Source organism: Botryllus schlosseri, chromosome 13 (genome assembly GCF_051294905.1).
Source record: "Botryllus schlosseri isolate E-star chromosome 13, Bs_hap1, whole genome shotgun sequence".
Taxonomy (NCBI): domain Eukaryota; kingdom Metazoa; phylum Chordata; class Ascidiacea; order Stolidobranchia; family Styelidae; genus Botryllus; species Botryllus schlosseri.
The window spans coordinates 8,861,929-8,881,835 of NC_137248.1; the positions used below are offsets into that span (position 1 = coordinate 8,861,929).

At 40.6% G+C, this 19,907-nt stretch overlaps 2 protein-coding genes across 3 annotated transcripts; both read left to right on the top strand.

The window, feature by feature from the left end:
• The first annotated feature begins 347 nt into the window (after positions 1-347).
• On the top strand, positions 348-6,378 carry LOC145454021 (aldehyde dehydrogenase family 3 member A2-like). 2 transcript variants are annotated; one of them, XM_080331996.1, is made up of 2 exons: positions 348-969; positions 2,100-4,565. In XM_080331996.1, exon 2 carries the CDS (start codon positions 2,146-2,148, stop codon positions 3,613-3,615), a length of 1,470 nt encoding a protein of 489 aa, XP_080188122.1. In that variant the 5' UTR covers positions 348-969; positions 2,100-2,145; the 3' UTR covers positions 3,616-4,565. The 2 variants fall into 2 exon arrangements, with proteins under 2 accessions (XP_080188122.1, XP_080188121.1); XM_080331995.1 differs by having other exon boundaries at positions 353-530; positions 2,100-6,378.
• A 668-nt stretch (positions 6,379-7,046) lies between these two features.
• LOC145454022 (origin recognition complex subunit 5-like) lies at positions 7,047-19,881 on the top strand. Its single transcript, XM_080331997.1, has 11 exons — positions 7,047-7,187; positions 7,811-8,161; positions 9,052-9,255; positions 9,314-9,388; positions 15,417-15,528; positions 15,588-15,718; positions 15,778-15,917; positions 16,813-17,008; positions 18,653-18,814; positions 18,882-18,994; positions 19,743-19,881. The coding sequence occupies exons 2-11, from the start codon at positions 7,937-7,939 to the stop codon at positions 19,786-19,788; spliced, it is 1,404 nt and encodes a 467-aa protein (XP_080188123.1). The 5' UTR covers positions 7,047-7,187; positions 7,811-7,936; the 3' UTR covers positions 19,789-19,881.
• The last annotated feature ends 26 nt before the right edge of the window (positions 19,882-19,907 follow it).

The window sequence follows — 19,907 nt, forward strand, 5'->3', positions numbered from 1 at the left end:
CTGAGCATCAAGATTTTCTTTGGTGAGCGGCTGTAGATCATTACCAGGAAAATAGTCGAATGATTCAACTAATAATGAAGTCTTGGACTCCATTGTAGGTAGTCTTTTATAAACATAACTACTTTTAAATGGTGGAGATTTGGTAACAACATCGGCCAAAACTGGATAATGGTCTGTGAGATCATTCCGGATAACCAAAGGATGAATAGGGCACGCAGTTAAGTTGGTGTATATGTGATCAAGTAGTGTTGCAGAGTGATGAGTTACTCGAGTCGGTAGAGTGATAAGAGGAGCCGTACCGTGAGAGTTCAAAATATTCAAATGGTCAAGAGTTCCCGTTGTTGCGGCATTTCAGATTTATTCCGTGCAGGAAAGCGCCCGCTCCGTTCCGGGCAAAGAATTCTTTGGTTCCGGGTACACTAGAGTCGGTGCGACTGAGCGTATAATAATAATGACAGTGCGTGCGGAATAAAAACAATAGGAACGACAGTACATCTACGCCGATCTACCTAAGCTTTAAAATGAACCAAGTAGGCACCCTTTACTTGTATTCATTGTATGATATTATATTCACACTGCTAAATTCAATTTATTTCTACAATTTCCACCATTTCAATGCAATACCAGTACACCACGAGACTGTAATACAATGAAAGATGAGAAGTTGTCGGAACGACTTGGAGTAGTGTCCGAGATCAGACACAGTATAGATCTAATTACTCTATATAGCATACCGTAGACTCGATGAGATGATATTATATTTTCATATTAACAAGTCACACACAACACAATGTACAATGCGATAAGACACAATGCATTGTAATGATATAACAGATATAGGAGGATGCCGAACGACCAGTTGCGGTCTCTTGAACTGGCATCCACCCCAGCCTACTGTGCCTGATGTCACAGTTTCTTTTTGGATATTAGTCTCTACTCCGCCGCTCCTTCTTGCTCTTTCCATCCTTGGTGAGTGCGTTCTTCCATCCGGTCTTTGATTTAAATTGAATGTTTGAATTTTTGTGACATCAAATAATTTATTTTTTCATCTTACTTCATATTCCTTATACATCACAATTTTTTCATCGAATTTTATGTGACACTGCATTCAATCAATCTTTCTGTGACCAAAAATATTAATTGAACTTTTGTGACGAATAATTTCTCTCCCTCTACTTACCCTAGTGGTTATGTTTTAGACTACTTCATTCTTATCTATCTCTTCAGACTTCTGGAGTATTTTCATACTGTTAATTTTGTATTTAAAGTAATCTTTACATGCCTTAAAATTGGTACTTCCATTTGTGATTGAGTAGAAATTAAAAGGCTAACTTCTGCTTGTACTTGAGTATAATCAAATATATTTCAACCACCTCTGAAGGACGCTATGTGAAAAATTCGGCTCCAGTTCCGATTCGGAATGTCATGTCATACAAAAGAATAGAGTTGGACTGATCGAAATTAGTCACACTACTGGAGTAGAAATTGTGCAATAATGTATGTAGATTTGATGGCCGGTGGACTTAATGATAAGCAAGTGCTATAGTGTTTTATTTCATGCACAGCATACGAATAAATAAGGACAATATATGCAATATTTTAACAGTCATTTCAACATTGGTATATTATTTTTGTTATGTTTCCTATCATTTATTGATTCCCTACTTGTCTCTCTGTAAAAATCAGGACCAGTGAGCTTTAATTGGGGTATTGCCGTTAGTATTTCTATGCTGGTTATAAATAGGTTTTAGTGTAGTCTTCTATTCAAGTTTGATACTACACTAAATTAATATAAAATTAATAATATATTTACAATGGTCTAAATGTGTAACTTATCGGTGGATAAAACCATGGCCCATCAATGTTTCACATTCAATAGAAACCCATTTGCCTCCAGCTTTATATTGGTTGGTAATGAGTATTTTTTCAGTTCCAATACTTTATAGAAATCACGCTATAAATACCAGTTGTAGGTCAATAAAATTTGGTAGTCTGTAACTTAATTTGATTGGAAACTCAGTGCCAGGAAGCCAGTAGTTTCGATAATCTAATAACTGTGATGTAATGCTCACTGACATAACCTTCCTTTGAATTTGCAGTTTATCGAACTTTTGCACTAATATCAAGTCATTGGATGTTGGAATAATGACATCGCAAGTTCAACATCTACGCCAGGCTTTTCTGTCCGGTAAAACGAAGCCAATATCGTGGAGGAGGAATCAATTGAAAGCATTAATACGTTTGCTCGATGACAACACAGAAAAATTATGCAATGCTTTGTGGGAAGATTTGCATAAAAATCGAGTCGAAGCCGAAATGATGGAAGTAGCCCAAGTCAGAAATGAAGCTGTCTTAATGTTGGATCGCCTGGAAGAATTAACTGGCGACAAAAAGTCCAAAAAAGGTATAGCTTCAATCTTGAACAATGTAAAAGTCATAAAAGAAGCTTATGGTGTCGTTTTGATAATGAGTCCTTGGAATTATCCATTGTCTTTGGTTCTGCAACCTCTAGTCGGCGCAATAGCTGCTGGAAATTGTGTGATGCTGAAACCTTCGGAAATTTCTGCGTCGACTGGAAGATTAATTGAGGAACTTATTCCTCAGTATCTCGATAATGATTGCTATACTGTGGTTGTCTGTGACGCGAAAGGATCCAGTGATTTATTAGCTAACAATCGCTTTGATATGATCATGTTCACTGGGGGAACGAATATCGCCAAAATTGTAATGCAGGCGGCAGCGAAACATTTAACTCCAGTTACGTTGGAGTTGGGAGGGAAAAATCCATGCTACGTTGATGCCAGCTGTGATTTAGAATCTACTGCAAATTGCTTGACTTGGGGTAAATGGACCAACGCCGGACAGATATGCATCTCGCCAGATTTTGTCCTTTGCGCTGAAAACATGAAAGCCTCTTTGATTTCAGCGCTGAAGAAATGTATCATCAAGTATTATGGTGAGGACCAACAAAAGTCGTCAAGTTATGGTAGAATTATCAATGAGAGACATGTAAAACGTTTAAAATCATTGCTCGACGGTGTTGACATTGTGTATGGTGGCGTGGTTGATGAAGAAGAACGATATTTTTCCCCGACTATTGTAACAAATGTAAGACATGGTGCAAGGATTCTTGAGGAAGAAATATTCGGACCGATTTTACCCATTATCACCGTGAAGAATGTGGATGAAGCCATTGAATTTATGAATACTGGCGAAAAGTCTCTCCAGCTCTCAATATTTGCCAAAAATCGATCGGTGATTGAGAAAATTATCAACGAGACCTCCAGTGGTGGTGTAACTGTGAACGAATTGTTGATGCAGAACAACGAAATTGATCTTCCATTCGGTGGCGTGGGGCAGAGTGGAATGGGCTGTGTACACGGTGACTATTCATACCACTGCTTTTCCCATGAGAGAGGTTACTTTGAAAGCAAAACTCCGGAATTTGCCTTGAAGAATCGGTACCCTCCTTGCTCTGCCAAGAAATTGAGCATGCTGAAGCCGCTACTTTACAAAAGACAGAAAATGTTTAACATATCTACCGAGGGAAAAAGAATTATATTTGCTGCGTTATTTGGACTGCTCATTGCATATTTTACGTATTTCTCGAAATAGAGTATACTTTATGTAATCTGTGTTGTATAGAATCTGTATTCACGCTGTTAATAACAAATCACCATCATACTTGTGTTGTGATCGTATATACCTGTGGAATGTGGTATGCATGTGTAATGTCTTGGACATATTCTACTCACCTTCTCTACTGACTAGCATACACAATATCATTTTTATTGTTCATTTCTTTGAAATCTTGAATTTTGGAATTTGTGTCTACTAGCGTTTTGTGTTTTTGTATCCAATCAATTATTATTTCCAGTGATTTGAAAACCGTTTGCTGTGTCTGTTAACAGGTTTGATACATCTTTATCAGGTCCCAATCATAAATTGATAATGATGTCAACACCGCATATGCTATGGACCCTATCATATAGCTAGCTACAGTACGCCTTCATGAACTCGAGCCTGGAATGCTGGGTTGAAAATATATCTTTCACAATCGTTAGTTAGAATATCGCTTAGTCATGTGCGGGCCTCCATTGAGCAGGCCAATTCTCAAATCTGTCGATAATCATAATAGACTTTGTACTGTAGTAACAAGATTATATGTCCAAATGAAAAGGCAATCATGTGACCAATTATGACGGTATATGTTCAGATCGCGTAATTTATCTCTGAATTTTGCAATCTACTTGATGGTTTATTACTGGGCCGGCGGCTTTCATTCACAATACAGTGATCCCATATCCTGTTATATGCATTCATTCAACTGTTGGCCTATTATACTGGTACTGATATCAAAGCAAACTTACTGCGGAGAATGGTTGTGCTTCCTGTTTCGTCACCACCTGCATTAAAAATATGATTGTAGACGTGAAGTTGCCTTATTGCATTTATGGCTGTCTTATCAGATCAATACACCATCTCGAATGTATTGTATGGGTTTATATCGTGAAATGGCCGACCCTAATATTGCATTTTGAATATCTATTCTACACTATTTACAGTCGGCAGATATGTTTTCCGCTGAGTTGGAAAGGCTTAGAAATTCGTATAACAGTCACAAAACAAAATCGATATCATGGAGAAGAGATCAGGTCCGCGCAATGATGCGCATGATCAACGAAAACAGAGACGCCATCGGTGACGCCCTGAAGAAAGATCTTAACAAAAGCCAAATGGACATGGAGCTTATGGAGCTCATGTGCGTGCATAACGATATCATCGATACGCTGGACAATTTGGAGGAGAGGATGAAACCGGACAAGTGCCGAAAAAGCTTGTTATCCGTCATGAACACGGTGGAGGTTCGCAAGGAGCCTTTCGGTGTGGTTCTAGTGATTGGTGCGTGGAATTTTCCTTTTATGCTCACGCTGCAGCCCTTGGTCGGTGCGATAGCGGCTGGGAATTGCGCCGTGATCAAGCCGTCGGAATTGGCGCCGGAAAGCGGCGCGCTTATCAAGCAGCTCGTAGAGAAATATTTGGATCCGGATTGCTTTTCCGTGATTATTGCCGGGCCAAAAGAATCCAGCGATCTCATAAACAACCATCGTTTCGATTTGATATTCTACACGGGCGGTTCGTTTGTTGGGAAACTGATCATGCAGGCGGCTGCCAAGCATCTGACGCCAGTTATTTTGGAATTGGGTGGCAAAAATCCTTGTTACGTCGACAAAAGCTGCGATTTGGATTGCACGGCGAAGCGTATCGCGTGGGGAAAGTGGAGCAATGCCGGTCAAGCGTGTGTAGCGCCGGATTTTATTCTTTGTGAGCAAGCTATTAGGGAGCCGTTGATAGAAAAAATCAAGGAAAAGGTACGCGAAATGTACGGCGATGATCCGAAAAATTCGGAAAGTTACGGCCGCATCGTCAATGAACGTCACGTTAAAAGATTGCGGGCCCTGCTGGAAGGTGTGGAAATTGTGTACGGCGGAGATATTGACGAAAGTGACCGATATTTTGCCCCTACCATCGTTACCAACGTGAAAGAAGACGCTGCCATTAAAAACGAGGAGATCTTCGGACCAATATTGCCAATATATATCGTGAAAGATATCGACGAAGCGATAAGTATTATGAACGATGGCGAAAAGTCCCTTCAACTATCGGTTTTTGCCAGAGATCGTAAAGTTATTGACAAGGTAACGGCGAAGACATCAAGCGGCGGAATTACCGTTAACGATCTTCTGATTCAACACGGTGAGCTGGATCTGCCGTTCGGCGGTGTCGGAGACAGCGGAATCGGTAATTACCATGGAAAGTATACCTTCGACACTTTTTCACAAAAAAGAAGCGTCTACGAATCTTTTACCCCAGAATTGATGAACGTGGTGCGTTACCCACCTTACTCGCAGCGGCAGTTATCTGTTCTTAGGCCATTGGTCTTTAAAAGCGGTCCGATTCCCAAGCCCATTTGGTTCTTTTTGAAATTAGCTGTCATCGCAAGTGCCGGCGTCTTGATGGCGTATTTGTATAAGATTGTAACGGAATCTAAAAAATTCTCTTAATTTATCCTGGGCTATGTATAAAATATATGTGTGTTGACTGCCATTCCTTCCATGTACACTTACAGTTATCTGAGATACATTTTGTGAATCTTGGATGTTGCGGATGTAACTGAATTAATTTGAAGTTTTGCTTACAAGCTGTGGAAATTTTTTGATGATTTATTTATACATTTGTTGTCTAATTGTGTCTGTCATATTGGGCTTAACTTTGATTAACCAACCGTTGTTCCTATTATTTGTTTATATATTGCATCAAAAATGTTGATGTCCTTTTTCTGCTATTGGTAAATTGTTGTATAATGAATTTATGCAGTCTTTATAATTTACCATACTGTAAATGATTTTCCTGACTTCAATGTCTTAAAGTGATGGCTGCAGCTTCTACTGGTACACAAAGTTTGAACGACGGTATTCTTGCCTTATTGAGGCCAGCAGTCGAAAAAGTGGATGGTCAAGTGCATAGAGTTAGGGAAAGTCAGGTAATGATATGAATTTAATTTGATAATTTTGTACCAACCGGTCCATCGTAGGTAGCAAGTCAGCGCATCAGCGTTGCTTCTTGGTTTCGTCTTCTTGATGATGTGATACACAATTTTTGACGATAGTTTCATGCAAAGATGATTATCATTAATTAGTCAAACTGACCAGTCTTTTAATGCTATATATACTCATTGACTTAACGGCTTCCACTTTACTACATGTAATGGCATAACTTGCTGGTTATGACCCAGCGAAGTTGGTGGCATTACAGCTTGTATTGATGACCTTACCATGCAGGTTATACCCCAATTGATCCCGCTGTGTGCTACCACAGTTTCAGTGAAGTTTATTGGAATGTTTCAGATATCCTAATGGAATTCATATCTTCGACAACACTGCGATGCCTTTTTGTATCTCTGAAAGTAATTCTACCATTCTAAATTGGATTTATCTGTTGCTTCAGTCTGAATTGCGACAGCAAATTGAAGCGGTAACCGAGGAACTTCAAAAGATCGGAGAAGAGCACCACGTCGATTTTGATCTCGATCCTTATATCCAACGTCTGATCAACACCAAACGGAGAGTCGTCCTCATCAGTAATATTGTTCAGAATATTCAAGAACGTCTAACAAAAATACACAAGTAATTATGTATATATTTTTGAAAGTTGCTGTCGTATATTGAAAAAATGAATGGTTGGAGTAAAGGGGTTGTCATTGTGTACCTTTTTCAAAACCGTTTTATCTTCTTCCTCTAGTCTGCTCTGACATTGCCATTTTGAGCCTACTTGTTTTAATTCCACTACAGCGGTAATGGTGAATACTTGATCACATATCACTGCATCTGTCTGCATTCAATCTGGGGGCCACCTCGGTGTCTCGCGTAGCCTGATGTCAGCACTGGATTTATAAGCTTGGGTGGTAATGCAAGTCACTTGCTAGTAGTTCGGACACCCCTGCTATAAACCAGCAGTAGGAAACCTGTGACAGGCTGTGGCCCCTTGAGACTAGGGGTAATGTCTGGTGGGGCCCGATCTTGGAGCATTTCTCAAATGGTGAGCTGCACGATACAGACATCAAACCCAAGTTTGTCAGTAATGTACCTCTACTATTTTGGAGTAGTAAGGCAGGTTTAGTCTACTTTTTATACTATTTTACTTCTACATAACTGTTATTAGTCTTCTAGGCAAAACAAATTTCCGCTTAGACAAAAATACAATAATAAATTAACTTTTGCAAACCATTGCATGATTCTATGTGATTTAGGAGTGCAGAAAAAGAAGCTGCCCGTCATAAAGCTCACACCGAAGCGCGACGTGCATTACTTGAAGTGAACATTGAAACTCCTTCTACATCGGAAGCTGCGACCGTAGCTGAAGTTACCGAATAACCATGCCGAAAAAGACAAAACGCAAGCCCGTCCAGGCGATGGAAGTGACTGATGGCGTTGATGTTTCGCTGTTACATAGAATGATACCGTGCCGTGAAAAACAGATACAAGACATTTATGCTTTGATGGGCGAACCGTGGCAACATACTGTGCCCTCGATTTATATATATGGGCATTCCTCGTGCGGGAAGTCGCTGGTTTTGGAAAATCTTATGACCTGTCTGGAGGTAATGATTTTGTTGATAATTCTGTACCAAATTTCGGATTGTAATAAAATAGTATTTACGATGGGAAATTGTTTGATTATTATTATCAATTATATTATAGAACTACCCATCATAATGCTATTATTAAAAACCAATAATTTCTATTCTACCATTTGGAATGGAGCCAAATTTGCATCGTTTTTTTAGAGGACTTGACAATTATATGGGCTTGTCATTCAAATTTTTAAACAAATTCAATTTTTTTTAATCAATTGAAATTTTTTTAATCCAGTAGCCTCGCTTCTGCAGGTTGACATTGAGCCGAATTATGTGTGTAGCGATTTTTTTAGCCAACCTAGCAATTTCATCGAACAGTCAGTAAAATTTGATAAAAAAAGTTATATTTTTGAACTGCCCCAGAACCCTACTACTACATTGTCATCAGTAACACCCTAGCGATTATTATGAATATCCCCGAAAATCCAGAGGTGCTCAATAACAGAGTTACTTCTACCATTTTTGAGCACCGAAGTATATCTTATCTAATTGCACTGCTCACTGGAGTGTTGATTTTTTTCAACCACTTCTTTTTCAATAACTTTCGGGGCCGAACTACTTTTTGTTTGCATGTTCGATTTTGTCAAGTAGAAAATAGTGTTCGATAGATTTGCAACACTCTTATGACTGCGATTGTCACAACTACCGGGCGGTTTAGCTCCTGACGTAACAGAATGTACTTTTGAAAATCGCAGTTATTTGTATCACCATACAAAGGTGATTCACGATTTTTTTTGCAAAAAATGGACAGCTTCACAGTGCTTAGTCAAGTATATGACAATCCGTATGTCAATGTGATCGAACTGCTCATTATTCTGATCTTTCCCATATGACATTTTCCCTAATCGTTTCAGTACCCATATGTCAACGTCAACTGCGTGGAGAGCTACTTGGTGACAATAATATTCCAAGAAATACTCCGTGGGATCCTCGATTCCTGCAGCAAATCGTCGCACGTCGAGTTTAATCTGCCAAAGAAGTGCGACAATATGAATGATTTTGTGCGGCATCTGAAAGAGATGATGGATGTGCTGTGTGTGGAAGAAACTGTGTATATTGTAAGTTGTCACGAAAATCCTTTTTCTGCTTACCCATTGAACCTATCTGCCATTCCAGATTTTGAGTAAAGCTGACCGACTACGTGAAAAAGACCCGTGTTTACTGGCTGGCCTACTAAATTTGCAAGAACAGGTGGGTATCGTTCATAACCAACCTTCAACTTTGTCGCACAGAATAGAAAAGTTTGAATCCATCACAATCATTCTCGCACTACTTGATCTGATGTCTACAAGATGGGGCTGAATCATGAAATCCAGTGTCAAAATACCGTAATTTTCCGAATATAGTGCGCCCCCATGTATAATACGCACCCTTAAAATGACGTGTATATTCTGGGAAAAAGCCTGTGCCCATGTATAGTACGCACCCTGCATTCGCGGTACATGAGTACATGAATAGTTGCGGTTTAGTATTCGATGTTGTTCTGTTTTGCGATGTCACTGTCGAACAATCATGACATAATGATCGCTAATCATATTACAATTAACGGCACTGTCTCTAAACAAGAGTAGATAGTAGCCAAAGCCTTTGAGGTCGGCGACGCGATAGCTCAGGCTAGCGACACACGACATCTTGCGCACGTGGCCTATTACAATTACAGATGCAATTGCTTAGGCCAACGGTTATGTCGGGCGCACCAGTCCTGTTGGAGATGCGACTGATTAGTGCGGTGGTTCTCAACCGGTGTGCCGCGGCACACTAGTGTGCCATTTACGTCTCGCAAGTGTGCCGCGAGAGACTTTTTCGGAATTCTGAAATTATGCGCAAAATAATTCTAGTCAATAGCAAACGATCAATAATAATCTAAATCGAGCTTGGTGTGAGGTTTACACATTTGAAAAATCATAGTTGACCTTATGCCCGCAATCAACAGCCCTTCGAATTCGCTTCGCCGGGCAGATCGCGTGCCCTGAAGGCTGAATTCAGTTTTGCACAATACGCTGATTGATCGCGCTCAGAGAAGAGCAGACATGGCGGCGACTGTATGAGAATTAGGGTTGTTCAAAATTTGGAAAATGTTTGGAATTCTGCGTGTCCATCGCTTATTCTTTAGATTATTGTTAAAAAACAATAATGGGCTTGAAAGAAGCTCCCAGGAAAGCCGCTAACATTTGTCTAAATGCGTTTAAAAGTCGTTGTTGAAGAGTGGGCGGGCAACCGACAGCAGAGGCGGGCAATCACGAAACCACGGTTCTTGATTGGGTAATCGGCTAAGCTTCACTGATTACTGCAACAGCTGACTCGGATTCGGGAGCTTCGCTTTACTAAATTGAAAGTCTGTTTTGCTGAGGTAGAGTCTGTTAGTAGCGGTTGTGGTTCTGTACAAGCGCGTTGTGTGTTGATGAGTCATTAGTAGTACTGTAACACGTGTTCTTTGAATGCTTCACAGTCGATAGCAGTAGTTTATGCTTTGGAGCAACAATAGTGCAGTCATGGCAGAGGCAAAACGGCGAAAGATTGCACACATGCCGCAGCGAAGAACAAGATCCAAATCTGAGCAGTACTTGGTCGGATATACTTGCGATTACATCTGTGGCTCGAGATTACCTACTATACGAGAAGTAATGAGTTACTTGCTGCATCTGAAAGAGCATTGTCCTCAGTCAACCCCTACTCATGAACTATGTACTGTGGTGGTGGATGATGTAATGACAGTGTGGAAAATGGCGAGAATTGCGACAATGCAGAAATCACATGTGGTGCGATCACTTCAAAACCTGCACGAAAGATGGCGTGATCTGAAGAAGAATCCGAAACAGGAAAGTGATCCCAAGGGTAAGAGGAGAAAATTCACTGATGAGTTGGCCAAGCTGTGGGATATTGGAAGTAGAGATGCCATAACAACAATAAAAAATGACATTTATCTATCACATGAAAGAAAGCTTGAAGACATTGCATTTTATGAAGATCAACGGCAATTTCGCCAGTCAATAATGTTGGGAAGAGACAAAATTCTGGCTAAAGACCTCAAAAAGAAAACAGCAGCCATTGCAGATCAAACTGTTGAAAACGTTTCACACGACTCAAGTTGTGACTATGTTGTTTTAGCATCATCGTCATCTTCAAAAGAGGGTGACAGTTTGAGTTCAAGTTCTGACTATGATGCTGATGTTGGACTTGGCACCTCGACCCAATCCATTAAACTGATGGCACCTAAAAATATTATGAAAAATACGCATGTTTCCCAAGCTCTGGATCGATTGCAAGTAACTGACAACGATGCAACGATGCTGATGGGAGCATTTATTAAGGCTTGTGGAGGAGATATAGCCATGTTCTCCCTGTCAAGATCTTCAACGAAGAGAGCCAGGGAAACAAATCGCCTGGAAATATCTCAGGACATTTTGGAAAAATTTGCCGAAAATAGACCACAGCATGTTGCCATTCATTGGGATGGAAAGCTCACAGAGGATAGATTAGGAAGTCGATATGAAGCATTGTCAATTGTTCTATCTTGTCAACCTCAATACTCGGAAGGAAAACTACTTGGAATTCAGAAGATACAAAATGCGGCAGGTCAGACACAAGCTGAAACTACTTTCGACATAATTAAAAAGTGGGATATACAAGATGCTGTAACAGCTTTGGTTTTTGACACCGCAGCAAGCAACAGCGGCTGGAAGAAGGGTGCAGCGAAGATCCTTGAGGACCTTCTAGGAAAGAAGGTTTTTTACCATGCGTGTCGGCACCATGTGTATGAGCTAGTAGTCAAAGACGTCTGGAAATGTTTATTTGGAAAAGCAACAACCGGACCAGAGAACACATGGTTTGCCCACCTTAAGAAGAGCTGGAGCAGTCTTGACAGAAAACAGCAATTCAAGACTCTGACTATTCCTATATGCTTTAAAGAACGAGCAGCAATGACAGTTGAGAACTCCAAGCTACTACTCGCCAGAAAAGATTTCTTCGCACGGGATGACTACAAACAATGTGTGACTAATGCTCTTGCTCTTCTCGGTGCAGATGGAGATATACATCATCACAAACCTGGTGCAACACACCATGCAAGGTGGATGGGCACAATTCTGTATGCTCAGAAGATGTTCATGTGGGCTGATCAGTTACATTACAAATCTGAAGAAGTGGAACTGCTGCATCGCTTCAATTTATTTTTAGTTCTCTTCTATATCCCTGCCTGGGTTGCTTCCAGCATCGGTCGTGATGCAGCCGGTAATGACTTGAGATTCATCCAGGACATGTTGAGTTACAAGGAACATGATGAACAAGTTTCCAAAGCTGCTTCACAAAAGCTTTTAAAGCATGACTGGTATATCGTGGAGGAAACCGCTGTATATGCCTTGTTTTCGCCGAGTGAAAGCAATGAAACCCGAGAAAATATGGCAAAGACGCTCTAACTTCAAGTTTCAGGAGAGGCCCGCCCTCGTTGAATGCAACTGTACACATCAACAAGGACACTACTTTGTCTGATTTTATTGGGCCACAGTCGTGGTACATATATGATGTTTTTGAATGCTCTGGGGCGTGGCTAGCTCAACCGGTTGATGTTTGGCACTTATCAGATTCCTACACCAGAATGAGCTCCTACATCAGTTCTGTCAAAGTCGTTAATGATGCCGCAGAACGAGGTGTAAAGCTAAGCACAGACTATGCTGCAATCTTGACTGACAATGAACAACAAAGAGACAGTCTGCTTCAAGCTGTGGAACAGCATAGGAAGACAGTTGGAGACAGCAGGAAGTCAACTTTAATCAAAAGCCTGTAATCTGCAACTTGTGCCTGACAATGCAACACTGATCTGCAACGTACTTTTTTAATGTCTTTTGTAAATAGTGCTTTTCGCCTTCATTCAATTGTGAATAAAAAGTGTAATATGCGTTTGTTTATGGGTGAGACGTCGACCAGTCATAACAAGTACTACTGAGATGTTGACTCCTAGTGGTAAATTTTTGAGTTTCACTCACTGTCAGTAACTTTTGGAAAGGTAGCAATATGCATGCATCTAGTTTATTCGTATCTCAACAAGCGAGAGCACCTGTGCAATACATAGCACTTTCTGCAGGTAGATATTAACTTAGGCGGTTGCGATGTTGTACTATGGACTCTTGATGACAACATTAACAAAGGCAATATATCATGGCTGTAATGCCACCAACAGAATCGACTGCACAACAGCACGCAAAAATCGTTACCAACAGTGTTCACAAAGTCGGTCTTTCAGCCAATCATTAGCTTATTATTACCGGCTTCAACCAATCAGGATTAATGGCTTCTCTTTGCCCGCCCACTTCATCGATTCCCCGCCCACTCGCCGACGGCTACTTTCAAACGCATTTAGACAAATGTTAGCGGCTTTCCTGCGAGCTTCTTTCAAGCCCATTATTGTTTTTTAACAATAATCTACAGAATAAGCGATGGACACGCAGAATTCCAAACATTTTCCAAATTTTGAACAACCCTAATGAGAATGCGGTTTTCTAATCCTCCTTGTCTCCCCAATCACCATCGAGAAATGAACTCCTTTGGAATTGACGTTCGAGTTTACAAATCCGAATTTCAAACATGGCAATCCATATTGTGATCATTAGTTATCGTGCCGGCACTTTCGTTAAAATGTAGGTTTGTAGCACAACGTTGTGTTACTGTCGGCGAATATGAGAATTGAAAAGTATGGTTGATCAAATTATATCAGTTAACAAAGTCTCTTCGCCGCTATATCAGTTAACAAAGTCTCTTCGCCGCTGAGGTCATATACTTGGTTTGTTGGAAGTATAATTGAACTGCGGGCTGCTGCCGTTAGAACTATGGTGGTATGGCTATCCTCACGCGTGCTACACGATCGGCGTGAAAATGCATTGTATAATAGCCTACATACACTTCTACGCCTCCGTCCGTATTCGTTAACGGCGATCGTGCTTGACCTCTCCGATCAATGCGACAGTGGTGAGATTTATCGCCAAACAAATCTAATGGAATCGTATCTAAGGGAAGCCCGACGTTTTTGTAAAGTATATCAAAATGATCCCTTAGTTTCGTCAGAATAACCGCTGTTAGTTGTAATCACGAGGGAACGATATTCTGGCCCGAGGAAAATGACGACTTTCTATCACCGCTTAGCAAGCTATGTGAGGGACGCTTTACGTATCAAAGTTTACTTTTAGAATTATTAAAATGAAGAAGTTTATTTTAAAAAGGGAAGTACTAAAACATTTTGGATTGACTGCAGAGGTGGTCACATTAGTCGGCGTTGCAACTGTAGTTTGAAGGTGCCGTAAGCCAAAAAAGTTCGGAATCACGGTGAGAGGGTGATGGTGTGCCGCGAACTATTTTCCATTTCCGAAGGGTGCCGCGAGGTCAAAAAGGTTGAGAACCACTGGATTAGTGATTGCCCAAGCGATTATATCTTGCGTACATGGCATCTTGTGTATGAGATTGTTACGGCCTGTCGTTGACGTGATGAATCAACAAGGATTGCCGCGCACGCCGCAATCAATCAGTGACCTAATTTCGCTCGCGTGCAAACGGCGAATCAACTCAGCAAGAGATCGCGTGCTTTGCAGACGACACTCGTTAATTAGAAACACGCTTTTCGTTAATTGGCAACATGACTCTCTATTTGGCAGCGCGTTACACTCGATAATACGAGTTACGGGGCTCAATGGCTAGAGGTAATCCGCGATTTAAACAAACATGAAGAAAGGCGTGATTTCAAGTTCTTGATCGAGGGATTTTTTTTTCAAGGCTTGCTGTACCCGTGTATAATACGCACTCCCTATTTTAGGGCAAAAAATGGGTAAAATTTTGCGCATTGGAAAATTACGGTAGCATTCTGTCCATATTAACTTCGACGTTATTTTGCATTATGACCTTGAGCATATGTTTACGAATAAAAACAGAGTGATGTAGTAACAAAAGTATCATTGTTAGCAGTTAACCCGTGTTAAAAATGTATTGACATGTCACAAAATATAAGCTGATAATATATATAATTAAACAAAATATAAAATTATTAAGGTTGAGTATCTTCTTCATCTCTGTTAAATTTTTGTGGAGTCCATTATTCAGTTCTTGTTATGTTTGTCTTCCTGCCGCCTATTTTAAGCTGTTTAAAAGTAGGCTATCATTTATTATTACTATCAATAGAAAAGAACAGTGATTTGATGATTTCACTGTATGAAAAGTATTCAATCATCTTGCTCAGACCTCGCAAAACATATGCGTCATCTTGGAGGCTCAAGTCACGTGGGACAAGTTTTATGGAAGCGTTTCCGGCAAAGCGCCTTGCGTCGTGCATTTTCCGAGTTACACGAAAGGTGCATACACTGCAGACAGTTTTGTTGTTTTAAACTTATCTCACACTTACTGTTTGCAGATGAACTGAAAACCATCCTATGCTTCCTTCGGCCTTCGGATGCGAGCAATGATTTTTACGAACAATACATCGGCATATTACTCTCAGTCTTTTTCATAGCCTGTAGGGACTTGAGAGAGTTACAACATTTGGTAAAGACATTGACTTGAATTATGATGTTTTATTTGAACTTTTCGCCCTCAATTTTTAGGCCAGATTGAATTTTCCGATATATTACGCTCCTGTGAAGAATGGAATCGCGTTGGAATCCAATCATCATAAGCTGTGGAAGAACATTGAGCCTCATCTTAGGGACGCACTACGCACCGTACATTTGGGTGAAGTTTCAAGGTATACTCAAGATATATAGATTTTTCCTCATGAAAAGTACGCCCTCTGCGATCAAGCTTGAGAAAGCCTGTACTGCAGTGACAGATTTGTTGAAGCATTTCTGCTGAAGGATCCATGCTTTTTTATTCAAGAGATTGCTCACAGTAGAACGAAGTGGCCTAAAATAGCTTACGATAATGTTTAATTTTTCTCTAGGATCGTAATAGAATTTCCTCATTCTGAACTAACCTTATTGAAAGCAGGCGCGCTCAAAGTAGTGAGCTTTGGTACTAAAGTAAAAGTAGAAGTACATTTCAACTTCATTACATGTAGAAGTAGCTATTTCCAAAATCCACCAATAATACTTCAAGTGGGAGTAGAAAATGAAAGGTTTTCCAAGAACTCGAGGAAGTAGTTTCAAAAGGTGGATTTTGTGGAGGTGTCGCATACTTGCAGCACTTAATCGGAGGTGGCTACTTATTAAAATTGCAATATGTATCGTCGTGACTAGCCTGAAATTGCCAGTAACGCAACTGCAAATGGATGTAATCTTTGCAAATATATTCAGGTACCGTGGTTCTTGTGACATTTCACTCATAAAACTGACACAAACTAATCCCCTAACTACATTTTACTTTCCAAAATATAAATTATAACATGCTAGTAGTGTTGCCAGAAATGTTCACGTAGAATTGGAAGTAGTCTCGAAACAAAACCACTTCAGTAAGTAGTGTAAGTTGGCAAACCTACTTGAGTACCACAAAAAAGTAGGAGTACTTGATTACTAAGTCGCACTTGGACGAGCCGCATCACTCAAGTTTCCTTACAGTTGATGGTTTCAGGGATTTTGAATTCATTAAGTATCATCTAGCATTCCCGCATCATCACGAATTCCAATCTACTTACGGGCTTTCAGCGACGAATGGACCCAGCTTCACTACAAGCATTGTGACGTGGACGAGGAAACCGGCGTGATCGCGCCGTTCGTCGGCAAAGAGAGAAGGAGCGCACTGGGCAACGTAGAGCTGCCTCTGTATTCTAAGTTTCTCCTGATAGCTGCCTACCTCGCGTCGTACAACCCTGTCAAAACTGACTTGCGGTTTTTCGTCAAGGTATGGAATCTGTAGTGCAGGGCTTGGCAAAATTGAGTATCTGGATATTTTGATTCCAACTCCAGTGCAAAGCGTTGAGTCGAGTATTCGGCGAAGGTGGTCAAAGTAGTCACAGTTCATACTCAAGTAGAAATGACAAAATTTTCTACTCAAATATAAGAGAAAATACCTATTTCTAAGTTATCCAGGCCTAGTTTTCACTTGAACTAAGAGTAACAGTCTTCAATTCACAGCCACTTGGACAAGCAGTGTAAGTACTCAAAACCTGCCTGAGTGCTTTGAAAAAGTAGAAGTATTTTGTTACTGACCACTTCTGGTATTTTAGTGCCACCTGTTATGGCTAAGCCTAGGGTTACCATATTTTGGGATCTGGAAAGGAGCAAACATTTTACAAATTTACAAGTTACAGATTACCGGACCAGAAAAGTGCAGACTGTAGAATTTTTACCGGGAAACCATGATGTGTTGACCAATAATAAAAAAGGTCGTTTTTCCAATCCTACTCCCGAAAGGCCCGCCGGAACATCCGCGTTGCAGATTTTGCGTCAGTTATGGCGATTTTTAGTTCTACCTGTCCATTACCCTGACTGCCAAAGCTGTAAAGGAGGACATATTCTGAAAAAGGACATTTAGGCGTCCTCGGAGGATATTTTCGATTTCCTGAGAATGGAGAACTAATCCACCTAAAGGAGGACAAATTGTAACCCTAGTTATGGCGTAAAACAGTAATGTGCTACGTCCAGTAGCCTTCGTAGCTCCGTACCATATGTTCCGTATGCTACGATACCGCCAATCAAGGTTTCAAGGCTTCAGCAGTGAAAATTAGTATCTAAAGTATAATTCTCGTTGATAAATTAACTTTCAGTGACGAGAAGCGTATAATTTCAGTACTCGAAAAAATGGTATTTTATTACTCGACTCGAATCATTAAAATTAATGCTCGATTCAGATTCGAGTACTCGAATCATTGTGCCCAGCCCTAGTCCCGAGTTTTCAATCAAGTGGCGTTATCTGTTGCATCATAATTCGAAAACGTGCTATTGCCTGTCAGTTGTCAATTTGTTGAATTAAACGTCAGCCTTCTGATAACGATAGTTAATAGTTAGAATTATCATCATCGATAAATTAGTCCGGTACAGCTAAGAAACGGATTAGGCCTATAGAATATTGTTATCGCTCGGCAATAGTGGATGACTAATTTGTCGATTGTTTAGTGAAGCTTATACCTAGGAGACAATCGGCGGCGGTCATCGGAAATATCTACGCGTAGGAACTAGATATCTATAGTTTGTTAAATCATGAGATTAAAACTAACTTTATGTCGCTGCGACCAACCGGTTTCCTTAATCCTGGGTTGATAAATCCTGACGAACGCGCTAATCGACTTAATTAATTGCTAATCCAACTTGATTATCTCCGCCCTTAGATATATGCCTGACCTTAACCAAGGTTTCCTGGCTCCAACGATGGAAATGCAATATTGAAACTGTATTTCTCGTTGTAAGAATGTTAGTCTTGCCGTGAAGACGTATATTTGCGTTATAATGAAATTTACAATTGATTCTCCACTGGTTGTGTCCGGCCCTAGATATCTGTTGTAGCCCCGCTTTACCTTCCTTCACACGCTGTCGCGTCCTACAAAAGAGCGCTGGAAAACACAAAAAGACCCTCAAGAGCCTGAAGAAAAACGAGAGGCTGAGCGCGCATCTCAAAGGGCCCAAAGCCTTCCCGCTCGACAGGTTGATGGCGATTTTCTATTCTATCGTCGACGACAGAGTGCCGCCCTCTGTCAGCCTGTTTTCGCAGGTATTGCGCGCCGCCGTGATCACGTGACCCGATTCTTGTTTTGATTACCGTGCTTCGCGATTTGCAGATTTCCACTCTCGTGTCGTTGCAATTGCTGGCGCGCGTCGGCCACGAGGACCAGATCGATTGCCCAAAGTACAAATGCACCGCTTCCCTTGATTTTATACAGTCGATATCTAGGTGAGAACTGTGGATTCCCCTGCAGTTTGCGCGGTGATTGCGATCAAGACCTTTCTGGCCACGCTTAGGTTAGGCCTGTGAATGTCGTAGCTAACCATTAGCCAATTTAGGCCTGATCAAAGTTTGCCAAAGTGGCCATCGTCGCTACTCAATCAGTTTTAATAATATTTTCATCATTTCAAAAACATCACAAGACTGTGATGCAATGAAAAGATGGGAAGGTGTCGAAGTAGAAGTACTCAAGTAGAAGTAGAAGTAACGTAGACTACTGAAATAGAAGTAGAGATTACTGAACAAGGAGTAAAATAAGTAAGTATTGTAAACCTTCTTTTGCCTAATAACCAAAAGCTGGGAAGGAGGGGCTTGTCGAGTAGACAAAAACGCCGAAATGTTTAATTACTTCGTTACTGACCACCTCTGGGCCTAAATGATGTCTAACGAAGTCGCTGGAAGAGGCAATTAATAATGAGCAAGTTATTATAGATTCCCCCGACAAAGCTAGAAATACATCAATGGCGAGATTGCTTGATCCAATGAAATTGGACATTTGGACAAGCATAGGTGTTGTAAAATTAGTATTTGTATATACCATTTTCTGTCTCACTATTTGCTAATGAGATTAACCCACAATTGACCTGCTCGCGACTTGTCGTCCCTCAATTTATCGCCATATATATTAACTTAGTCGAAAAGAACCGAAGAAATAATTTACTCGCATACTCTGAATTTCAAATCGTTCTCTTTTCAGGACTGTGGAATTCGAAGTGATGCGTTACCTGTTCGATTTCATTTGATTACGGCGCCAACTGCGATTCTGTTTGCGTTTCTATAATTGTGTTCGAATGATTGCATTGCATTGTTACAAATAAATGTGTTTTTCCATTAAATTGTACGCTATGGCTCCACTTCTCTC